The sequence below is a fragment of the Nestor notabilis genome, unplaced genomic scaffold, assembly GCF_000696875.1.
Source record: "Nestor notabilis isolate BGI_N333 unplaced genomic scaffold, ASM69687v1 scaffold7109, whole genome shotgun sequence".
In the NCBI taxonomy this organism is placed as follows: Eukaryota; Metazoa; Chordata; class Aves; order Psittaciformes; family Psittacidae; genus Nestor; species Nestor notabilis.
The window spans coordinates 42761-55388 of record NW_009942291.1 but is presented as its reverse complement, the minus strand read 5'-3'; the positions used below and the strand labels follow the sequence as shown (position 1 = coordinate 55388).

Below are 12628 nucleotides of genomic sequence, written 5' to 3'. Positions count from 1 at the left end.
TTTGACAGGCTGCATTTCATCTCCATAGCTGAGGGCAAAAGAAGGAAACATTTTGGAAAAGGCTTCTTATTTTCATGGTAGCTTCCTCTGTTGTGTTTAGGTTTTTGTACTCTGAACATAATTCCTAGGGACTTCTAAGCAGAGAATGACTGAAATGATCAAAGAAGGAGTGAAATACCTTACTAATCTGCAATTTATCACATGATGATAATTACACACATGGTACTTTCTGGTAGATTTGTAGATTTGAGATGCACATGCCTTTATTCCCATCTGCCCTGTTGAATTTTCACAGCTCTAGGACGATGAGCTGTCTCCCTTCTTTTGCTTTCATCCATCAGGATCATAGTTCACACTAATACACCACTTTCTTGCAAATCCTGGCCTCTGTTAGCGTGACAAGGGGAACTCAGGGTGGAAATGTAACCCAGAGGCCCATTGTTACTACTGTTAATGTTAAAGTCAAAAATATTTGGAAATAAGTCACCAATTCATTTGTACTTTTAAAAATAAAGATAAAAAACATATGAGAAGTGTACATAGAAATGTGCACATGACAGACATAAAATTATTTTTTTTCAGTGATGCCTGTAGTCTTCAGGTCAGATCCTATGTGAATATAATCAGCGTCTAAGCTCCTATGTGATGTCCTACAACATGACAAAAAAAGATGATGTTCATGCAGTGCTTAAAACTGGATTTTCTTCATCTTTTTATCTTTATTTTCTGCCCCAAATATGTTTAAAGCTTTTCTGCCATATGGGTTGTACTTCCTAGCTTGCTGGGAAAAAAAAAATTCATATGAAATCATCTTTCTGCAAGTAAATCTGATTTGACTATGTTTAAATCTATTCTTAGCTGTTATTACTGCCATCAAGTGCTTTGCAGCAGCACTTATTACATATTTTAAAATAAAGGGGACTTTTCTTATTTTTCCTTATGAGAAATGGTCTTTCTCAAACCCAGAAAATCTTTATGAAGATAAGTGACTTTCCTATTTTTGCTTTAGGGAATGTTTTGCAATAATCTCCTCCTGTTATCTATTCTTTATGAAAATCTTATTACTTGCAGAAATTTTCAATCCTCTTCCCCATATTAGGGAGAAAAAAAAAAAAAGTTTGAAAAGGAAAACTGGGTCTGCTTTGAATGGTAAGAAGTCAGGACACAAAGGAATTTATTTTAATTTATTATGATTCATTGCTGGTTTATAATAATGAAACATTACTTCTCTGGTACACTCTTTAATCCCCAAGATTTCCAGAGTAGGTATCAATAACTGGGAGAAGACTGAACTTGACAATAACTCAATTTCCTTTTCATTCTATAGAGCTAGGAGAGATAAAGAATGTCACTACTACACAGCCATCACTAGAGCTTGATGGCCTTGAAAAATACACCAACTACAGCATTCAGGTGTTGGCTTTTACACGAGCTGGAGATGGAGTGAGAAGTGAACAAATTTTCACCCGCACTAAAGAAGATGGTAAGGAGTAAAACATTTTCTATTCCCACTTCCACAAAATGTTTCAAAATAGTGTAAATATTGTACAAAAATGCAGAGTGAGATTTCTGTCTGGAAGTCCTGAGTTAGGACCATATAATGAGGAGGAAGCATGCGGCCACAGCTTTAAAGCAATCTGACTGTTTCCAAGACTCTGGTTGAGGTGAGCCAGAAGTTTGTAGATAGCACTAATGATCTGAGCAAGTTTGAGTAGTTTTATCGTCTTTTTTTTTTTTTTTTTTTTTTTCCCAAATACTTTAGGATCTTATTTGAGAATTTTGAGGGGGTTTGAGTTAATTCTTTCAAAGTGACTGAAAACGGAGAAAGGAGAAGGGACTATTCTGGGATGATCTTATATAACTTATATGCTTCTAAGTTTTTTTTCAGTATATATATATTAAAAAAAAAAAAACACCTCCAAACACTTGTTCTCTTAAAAGTAAAAGGTAGAACAAAAATCTCTTGTCTTTGTTCATTGACCAAAGCATGGAAAATTTAATTCCTAATGCTGAAAGTTTAAGCAAGTTTTAATCACACACGCATACTAGTTTTCATAGTCACTTTCTTGTAACTTTAACTATGAAAGTCACTTCAGTAGGATGCCACATACTGATCTATTTCTCAAGGACTAGAATTTCAAATTCAGGGAGAGTTTTGCCCCTAACCTGTTTAATGCCTCAAAACCTCCGTGAGATGTATAAATACATCTTTAGATCCCTAAACACTTTTGAAAATCTGGATCAAGGATTTTTTGGCAGAAACAAAAATACAGTACTAACGATGAAGTTACCTGAATAATGTTAGATTGGTAAATTCTCCTGTGTGTTATGCAATGTTTTTTCAAGGAATTTAGTCAATGGATTTTTATTATCCAGTTTACCAGTCATTCATGAATGTATGAATATCTTTGTAGAAATTTTTATCTGTAATGAGATTTACAAAAGTGCCAAGAGACTAGGTTGAGTAGATTAACTGACTTGATGAACGTTTGGTGTTTTTTTCCAATAAGAACATTACTTCATAAATTTTATTATTTTTCTTCAGTAAAATATTAAAGTACTCATTCTAAAATCTATATACATTGTAAGGTCACCTGGACCTAACTGTAGTTGTGTCTAGAGGATGCAGTAAAAACAAAAATTGGATTTCACTTTTTTCTAAAATTTTCTCTTACATTATCAAAATGAGTTATTTTTCCTTGTTCTATTTTTATGTGCTTAATACTTTCCATTACTTTGACCGAAGTTGAATTAACAGCAGAAAAAGTAAGTGGATGTCTTGCAGCTGAGAAATACAAGGAAATTTGGGCATATATCAGTGCTGGTTAATGTAGGTCTACTTCCTGGTCTTGCTGAGATCCTGCATCAGTTTGCAATAATGGCTCTGTTTAAAACTGTCTCAAGGTACTGCACCTCGTCTGAAACTGTCAAGGACAATTTGCTTTGCTATAGACTTGTGTGTCTTGTACGTCGAACGTTAGTTCATTCTGCTCCCACCCTGAAGTCTTTTAAAAACTAGTTCAGAGCACCTGACTCAGATGCTCTTGAGACACCCGTTGCTTGGAGGTAGGTGGTTTTATTTCAAAGAAAACACTAAAAAATAAGAGAAGTGTGAGATCACCCTCTGCATTTTTAAGTTACTTTTTGTCAAATAGATCCCAGCATGGCAACTTTTCCCTGAATACTCTCTAAACATGAAGGCTCTCACCTTGGGACCTTAAGACTAGTACTTAGGCTAAGACTAGTACTTTAGCTGCCAGCAGACAGGGAGATTGTCCTGCACTGTGCCAGGAACTCAGAGACAGGTTGATCTTGGGGGGGAGTTTGTGTCAGAAGACTCCTGAGGACAGCAAGTATGTGCTTGCTGATCTACGCCTTTGAGAAACGTTGGAGCCTGCTGCCCTATGTGTCAGATTGGCCAGTCAGTCCAATGTAAGGGTACAATAACGAGCATTCTGCCAGATAATAAAAACAGAAACATCCTGGGCCTAAACATCCTTAAGGCTGAGGAAGATACATGGCATCGAGCACGTGCCTCGTTCCTTGGAACGGACATTTCTTCTGTAAATTCCTAAGGAAAAGTCTCCTGTAGAGGATTATTTAGTAGGAGTAATTTCAATGCACCTGAAAGATCACGCCCTAAATTTAGTTTGAAATCTCTCTCGGTGTGTGAAATAAAAGTAATTGCAATCTTACCAGAGCTTACATCTGGAAACCTTTTATCTGCTCCCAGACCTTCTCTGGCTAAAATTATGACACAAGATATTCTACACTTCTTCAATAAAATCTGCACATCTGAGATATTTTTAACTGGTGCCAGGCCCTCCACATTGTTATTACTAAGAGGTCATAGCACACCATTAATTCTTTTTTCTTTTTTCATTTCTTTTACATGAGGGGAAACTTTTCTTCGTAAAATCAACGGTGCAGCATGTTCCACTGCTGCTGTGCAGAGGTGGATTGTGACTTCTCTGTTGGTGTTCAGCTGGAAACATCAGGCCAAAATGTCTTTAGCAGGCTTGAAATCTCTAACATGGCAAAATAAGAGTAACCCAAGGAGGGAAGCAGTCAGCCTGGATGAAATTAGTTGATGCTTTGATTTCTTGTAATGTTTGATACTGATTTTAGACACCAGAGGTCAGACACTGCTGCTGATCAGCTTGGGAAATTTAAACAGCTCTAGCAAATAATAGCAAATGAGCTTTCAATATGATCATATTTATGGGTTTTGCCTAGAATTTTTTCCCCCCATTAGCCTTCAGAAAAAGAAACTCCTCTTCTTGAAGTTCCTCCCAGCAGAAAAATAAGCCAAACAGAAATGTCAATTTTTTAAGAATTCATTGTGATTTTGTCCCCTAGCTTTTCCATATGCAGTTTCTAATAAGCTGTTTGTCCTCTTCACCTGAGGACTTAATTTACTAAATCATTAAAAATTTAAGTCGTCCTTCAAATTCTCTTCCTTACTGTGTTCAAAGTACAGTTTTGAAAGCTACTCCACTTTGCAGCAATGGGGCGGTGAGGGGTGGTGTGTGACAAATTCCCTCTCTTTCTGCACTGAAAATGCAACATGAGAAAACTATAGCTGAGACAATGAATTTGATCCCTGTACAAGGCCGACACATGATGCAGCACCTCAGCTGGCAGCAGCACCTCTGACCTTGGGCAGAACTGGCCAGCAGACGACACAGCCCCTTCCCAGGGAAAGCTTCCTGCAATGGGGAATTTGGCCTGGTGTGGCTGCTTTTTGCTAAGTGTTGGCAGAGGTTGCTTCTGGGGTTTCTGTGACTCAGGAGGATGCAGGTTTCTCACTCCTATCAGTTTCTTTTTGAAAGTGCATTTTTATGCACAGAAAGCTGTTTGCATATCACAGAAGTCTACTCAATGCAGCAGTGCTGTCCTTCCAGCTCTCCTCTGCCAGAGAGGTTGGCGTTCAGAGCAAAGGGAAAGCTGCAGCAAGGGAACAGCAGGGAACTAGCTGCATGGAGGAAAGAGAAATAACACTAAAGTCCTTTGCCAGTCTCATTGTAAGATTCTGCCTGAATCCAAAAAGATCTTCCTCCTCTTTTTAATCAACCTGGACACCAAGCTTCCTGGCAAAATGGCATGAGAGAGGTAGATGTACAGATACTGTCTGACAAAGCTTTATTCTAAAATGAATAAGCGTAAATCCAATCAAGTGCATGTTCAGTACTCTTTGGAGCAGAGCTCTGCTTGGGCTCATTCAGCTGATGAGGATGGCTGTACAGTTCATCACCTGGGTGCTATGATGGAAAATTGCCCTTAATGACTCCTAAAGGCAATTTTTCTATTGTTAGAGATGTCCAATTTTTTTTTTTTTTTTTTTACTAACAAAATAATTACTATTCCACTTGTGAAGCTGGCAAGATTTTATAGAAATGGTGTGATTAATATGAGGCAAGTTCAGAGTGCATGAGAGGTGGACAGCACATGTAAATGCATTTTGGCTAGCATAGATCTAACTTGTAGGCGATATATCTATATGGACAAAGGCACTACCGGCAGCAGTCAGCAGTCTATTTTATTTTGTTTTTCATAAATGTAACAATCAGTAGGATAGTCCTGTGAAGTGCAGAATTAAATACGTGTTATGGAACAGGGTTCAGCTTTCTGATATATGGGTGATATTGCTTTTAAATGCGCCGCTCTATGTGCATTTGCCTCCCTGCTGTTCAGCACTGTGAAGAAAAATGGAGATAATCTCTCTGCTTATGAAAAGGGGAATGAGAAAGTTCCTGGAGCTCCTCCCTATTATCTGGCACATCTAAATGCTGTTTCCTGGACTAGTCATATCAGTATAATTGCCTTCTCTGCGTTAGCATTTCATTTGCACTGTCAAGAATACAAAGTGTTCTCCTCCACATGAAAGCAGCATGCTATTTCCGTGTCTTTCAAAGCTTTGCTAGCTGGAGAATGAGGCCATCTTTGATGTTAAATTTGCCAAATCTACTCCCTGGAAGGCTGCAAAGTTGGCTAGAAGCAGTCCTTGGCTTCTCTGTGCTCAGCCCTGCTTGTTCTCTAGATTCTTGCCATTATTTTACACATGGTGACTGTGGAAAAAAGGAAACTATGGTATTGGGCAATGGCAGTGAAAGAAAATATCTTAAGTTAGCATAGCAAGACTGGGGTCTTTCCTATCCAAGATAAGGCAGGCACCGCATTCCCTACCACAACTTCTTCAGATTCTCATGGGACCCATGTTTAGTAATAAATCTTTCATTTAATACTGAGCTAACTCATAATAATCTTGGTCATGTCCAGGGGATGAATTTGAACAATGACTTTATGCTCTGGACAGAGGACAGTGGTGGTCTGTAAGGCATCAATCAGATGACAACAGGATTCTTGCTAAGGAAATGTAAACACTTCCCCACACAGTCATTTCCATATGTACAAAACAGCAAACAAAGACACTGTAGCAAAATGAGGAGTAATGAATGAATATTCAGAATAATTTTGATACCACTGCAAGAAATGTTGCCTGATCCCAACTCCTCTGCAATGTGGTGGAGGGATTCTTGAATTCAAAATTTGACTATGTGGCTTCCTGACTTTCTTTCTAGACCCTCTTTCTGCCGGTATATCAGACAGTAATACAGCCATGCAATGACAAATAATGTTTTCCACGTATGTCCATTGACTGGAAAATGCTAAATGAATTCTGAGTTAATCCCTGAACAATTGACAGCATGAGCAATTACCATCAGAACCTGTCCCTTTAGGTCACACCCTAATTTAACAATAAATTACTTTAACCTCATACATACATTTGCAGTGATTTCCAGAAAACATTACTAACTGTAAAGGAATCCTCCCGTGGATTAGGTAATTACCCTGGAAAGCTAGCTTTCACTCTTCAGCAGCGGGACCAAATAGCATTTCTAATGAGCTGGGTATAGATAACAAGTTGAATGCTGTCAAGCATCAATATTTACCCTGCATTGGATAGAACTGCTAACTGAATTAGTCCCTTTGCAATGAGGGGCTGGGTTCACATGCAATTATAATCATGACATTCTCACTTGATGCCTTATCAGCTTTCTCAGCACACTATAAATAGAAAATGCATATCCAGAGATATTGCACTGAGTGGTGCCTATCTGTCGGGTTTTTTACATCTTCCAGTAGTACCTGTACAGATATAAAATTGAAGTTTTTCTTACATACTTTTTACAACCTGAAATAGCTAGCCACTAAAAAGCTAAGCAAATCTAGACCCCAGGCTGTCTGGCTTCTCTTTATAGGCAAAATTTTGTGTCACTATAATACCTACTTCCTTAAACGAAGTAGAACAAAGATTAAGGATCCATCTACGAAGATCAGCTTGCGGGACAAGGGGTTTTCCATCTATATTGCACAATGACTGTTTTCTGCGAAAGTAAAGAAAGCTGATCAAGGATTGCAGTGGTAATTTTACCAGAAATTCTAACATTTTAGTTATTTTGCTTGAAATTAGACAAAAATATTGATTCCTCATGAACCAAAAGTTCTGTAGAAAACAGAGTCCATCAGAATGCTTCATTTCTTCTTTATACCATATGTAGTTTCCCAAAACAAAGTATCTATTTTAATTATTAACATGAATATTCAACACATGAAATACTAAAATATATTTAAAATTACTTATTTTGATTGTTTAAAATGTATTTTTAAATAATGACAAAAGGTGGTGGGTTTTTTTTTTCAGGAAACTTTAAAACCATTTATTCTGATGTTAAATGTAGCCCTTGCTATTTTGTTTAAGTACAAGCTTACGTGCAACATGATATTCCAGCATGCAGGATTTTTTCACATTAGTACAAGAGTGTTTCCAAAGTTGGAGAACATTGTACAGTGTAATGTTAGTTTGAAAAATAACATGCTCGTGAAATTAAAGCCTTTCTCAAAATGTAAGGCTGTGAAGATTGATGGTTACAAATATGTATCAAGATTTTAGCATTTCCTGGCTAAAGTTTTTTCCATGTGGTTTTAGAGAGGAGTTTTTTGGGGGGGTCTCTCTTTCTCTGTGAGTTTTTGATGGCTTATATAGATAGCTGCTATAATTAAAGAAATAGTGTTCACACATTGAGGTCCCAAAGAGTGGTCTGAGCTGTGGAGGGCAGGGTTGGGAACATGGATACCATGTGGCTGTTTGCCTGCTCGCATGTTCCACCACTAGCTAGACCCGAGTCATGTCAGGCAGTGCTAACTGCATGGAACTATAACTCATTTACTCTCTAATTCATTAAATTCACAACTGTACTGTGTATGTCCATTAAACTGCTCACATGTGTGTTATTTTTACAGTGAATAATAATTTGCCATGGCTTATGTCCTCAATACTGACAATTTATAATAATATATTGTTTGGCAATTTCACTGGCCACAGCCAACATATTTTCATTCATGCAGGCTGGAGGTGATACTTCACAAAAGTTTAACCGTTGGTGGCAGCTTTTGCATTGGGGACCTCTGAAGAAGAGTCTTTCCCCTTTTAGGGATGGGGGCATAGCCCTCCAAACCCTCTCCCCTGGCGTGGGCAGCATGGAGGCTGCTTCCTAACACAGTGTGTCCATCTTAGTCCACAGAGGCACGGTTACCAAACTGGCATGCTCCCCTTATCCTTTTTACTCCTCCATTACACTAGCATGACCAAGTGCCTGTCTTGGGCCACTTTAACACATCTTGTTTTTCCAGTTCCAGGTCCTCCTGCGGGTGTTAAAGCAGCTGCAGCTTCAGCCTCCACCGTCTTCGTCTCCTGGCTCCCTCCCCTCAAGCTGAATGGCATCATTCGGAAATACACTGTCTTCTGCTCACACCCCTACCCCACAGTAAGTCCCACAGGGTGACCACAGACTGGCAGCACTTACTTGCACAGCTGAAACTGTGTGCTTGCAGATAGTCAGTGCTTGATGTTCTCCTTGCCACTTCCTCTCACGCTAAGCAAGGGTGAAGGGGGATCCTGGGACTATGAGGATGACTGAAAGTTGGTTTTGTTTTTTTCCCACCTGTCAAAATTTTGCTCTGTCTAAAACCCATGAGCTCTGACTTACAAATAATTTCAAAAATCACAATTGAAATTGAGTGTCTGTTAAGGTTTTTTATTTTAGGATAAAAAAGGAAAATTTTTTTAGAATGTACTGTTACCTTTTACAGGACCAGCTGAGGGCAATACCCCTGTTGTAGCTGGAGGCATGTATTTTTATACCCAGATATTTGTTTTCATTTGAGTTCCTGACTTTTTGGTTGAGTATTCATGTGTGAAAGAACATAATGACTTATGAACAAACATATTTGCTGCTGAATAAGCTTATTTATGCCTGGAGTATTTGCCTACACTAGGTCTACATGCTGTTACTTTCTGAGAAATTGAAAAGAGAAAAATTGAATATCAGGGATCTTTTCCCCTCTCTGAGTCACAAAGGAATTCAGCTATCTTTAAACACAAGGGCCAATTACTCTTTGTAAAAACCCATGCATATTTATTTTAATGTACATTGAAAAATGGACTTATTTAGTTTTTATCCAAGGTTTTTGTTTCGTTTTTAACCAGGACTTCCCATCAAAGTTAACATTGCAATTTGCAAAATGCGATCTTAATTTAATAGACAAGGGAAATATTGTTCCAGAAGTAGGAGTTTAACAGAAAAATTTCTAAAAGTGCCTCAGGCTTCTTTTCAAAGGTTGCTGAGAGAGAGGAAGGCCTGAGGGTATGTCTGAATGGGAAACAGCCTCACACAACCCACTCTTCCAGCAAATGAACTAATCTTCAGGTGCTCAAACGGAAACAGGGCAAAACACACAAGTCCATTGATGGCTATGCCATCTACTATAAGCAGGATTTATGAGTCACATCCAGAGCTAAGGGTTGGAAATCTTCACTTCATTTATGTCTGGGGACTATTGTCTTCTAACTGCATTAAAAATTGTAAAACCAAACTATCTTGAGCATATCGATTAAATGTGAACTAGCCAGTGTCTTTTCCATCATGGTTCATACATTTCTGTGGCACACAGTGGGTTAAAGAGGTCGGAGCTTACAGAACTGGACCTGGCTGTCAGGGCTCTGGTCCGAATGGGTACCAGGCACTTCTCTGGGGGGTTGGAGAGAACACCAGGTGGTGCTGCTGTCTCTCGCTAGTCACTGCAGTGTTTCTTCCTGAGGCTTTGCTAGCAACAATTGTATGTTTACGTCACCAGGAAAATAAATATCTGCAGCTTTTTTTTCTTTAATGTGCAGTTCTCTCATGTACAAAATTTTTTTAACGTCTGCTTATTGTATGGTTACCTTTTGGAGTACCTCATTGATGGACAATGACAAAAATCGTTACTGGCTTTGCTAGTCTTGGCCTCTGCTGAATTTTATTTCTGTATTTTTGTGGTGTTCATGGTGTGGGGGTATCACTGTATACCTTAGCCCAACACAGAGCCATTTGGAGGTATTTTCTTTTAATCATTAATGTGTACATGGATAGTTACCCTGTTGTTACCTGTGTGCATGGAGGGGTGAATGTGTACATATAAATATATATTTATAAATATGCATATGTGCATCTGTCTGTATGTACAATATGTACTATATGTATCAGTCCCTGTACCACTTCTCCCTAGTGTTTTGCAGACCAGCATGAGTTGTGTCTTACAGAACACGTCTTTCATATTGGTTCTGTGTGGGGAGTGAGACAGTGATAGCACTCAGTAGTCAGTTTCTACAAGCCAAGCTGGATACCCTTAAATAAGTGTAAAATGTCAGAACACATTTATAGATATATAGAACTCACTCCCCCAACGTTTTTTCTAACAAAATGCTTTGTTATTTTTTATTTTTTAAAGGATAATAAAATGAAAAGTTATTTTATTCAGAACTAGATTTGCAGTGAAAGAAGTATTTCTGCTGCAGAGGTATTTGAATGCTAACACTCCTGGGTAGATAAGGTTTATATATCCCAGGAAGTTCTTGTATGAGTCACATTTGCTGAGTCAAGTAGTTGACAAAGAAAGAGGTCTTGTTAGGGTGAGGAGAAGAATAAATAGAAGACCTGTTTCTTTACCATTTGTTCTGTCACCATAAGTGCTGTAGTTGAAAGTATAGAGCCATAAAAACTCCCTGAATAGGCTTCTTCCTTCAGTCAAAACCTTGTTTGCAAAATAACTTTGCTAAAAATCTGCTGTTCAAGCAGAAAGGCAAACTCATTATTTAAGTATTAGTGAGAAGAAAGAGAAAAGGACAGTAGTAGAGGTAAACTTAAGAGAAGGCTATATTCTTTGCAGACTGTATTTTACAAGCAGTATGTGTTTACTGAGAACAAGTCAATACAGCACACTTTGAACACTCAGGCTAATGAGACAGCCCTTTACACGAAAGCGCTGCTTTGGTGTTTAAGTCACTAGCAGGAAAACTAATTAACTCGGTTGGTTGTATTGTGCACATTCTTACTACGAAACACAACCCTTATATGACCCTTACATATTATAAGATGAAGACTTGCTACCTTTTGTAGAGTTCAGTTTGCTTTGCAATGGCAGAAACTCTTAAAACTTCTGCTGCTCCTGTGCAGAAAAATGCAGGCATTTCCTGTTTAAATATTTTGAATCCTAAGAACAATTCCCAGAATAGGAGGAGTTATTTCATAATTGTCATTGTTTAAGCCCAGTTGGTAACTCAGAACCATGCAGCTGCTCGCTCATTCCCCCTCTTTGTCCTCCCCCAGCTCCTGGAGGGATGGGGAGGAGAATCGGAGGAAAGTAACTACCATGGCTGACGTAACAGCACTCCAGTAACTAAGGTATAACACAAACCACTACTGCTACCAATAATAATGATAAGAGAAATAACAAGGGGAGAGGACGCAATTGCTCACCACCCACCAACCGATAGCCAGCCTGACCTAAGCAGTGACCTGGGCCTTACGGGTGACTCCCCCCCCATTTATATACTGGGAACGACATGCTATGGTATGGAATACCCCTTTGGCCAGTTTGGGTCAGGTGTCCTGTCTCTGCTTCCTCCCGGCTTCCCCTCCTCCCTGGCAGAGCATGAGACTGAGAAAGTCCTTGGTCAGAGTAAAGATTACTGAGCAACAACTAAAAAAATCAGTGTTATCAGCATTGTTCCGAGGCTGGAAGTCAAAACCACAGCCCTGCACCACCTACTAAGAAGAAGAAAAAAATTGAACCCAGAACAATAGTGTAAACCATTCAGTCATCCCCAGGTATATGGCAGTGACATGTGTCTGAAAGAATCTTTGAAAACTGTAGTCTACAATCCTGGACATCTCCAAAGGATTTAGAAAGATACAAAAGCTGGAAGCCCAACAAAGATTCATCTTGCCCTGGAAATATTTTTGTGAAACAGTTGGGTTTGGAAAGTGGAGGAGATGAACAGATGTGAAGTAATGATGGAAAAGAAGGAAATTATCTTATATTTGGCCAAAACACAATCAATTTACTTGAAAATGTAATCGATATTGAAAACTGACCAACATCTGGTACTGTTTCGGACAGATGGTTACTGATCTTTTTGTATACTTATTTTATCATAAGAAACACACTCTTAGGCCTGTTAGACTTCTGTATTTGTGGTTTTTTGCTTTTGGTTTAAACCTACTAAAAGTAAAAAAAAAAAAAAAAA

At 38.5% G+C, this 12628-nt stretch overlaps 1 protein-coding gene across 1 annotated transcript in view; it reads left to right on the top strand.

Moving 5' to 3' along the window:
- Positions 1-12628, top strand: part of DSCAM (Down syndrome cell adhesion molecule) — a gene marked incomplete at its 3' end in the record, with an annotated part of 125369 nt that overhangs the window by 73030 nt on the left and 39711 nt on the right. Inside the window, exons 12-13 of the mRNA XM_010021318.1 lie at positions 1328-1483; positions 8695-8828. Coding sequence (XP_010019620.1) covers positions 1328-1483; positions 8695-8828 — 290 coding nt within the window. The remainder of the gene's footprint in view (positions 1-1327; positions 1484-8694; positions 8829-12628) is intronic.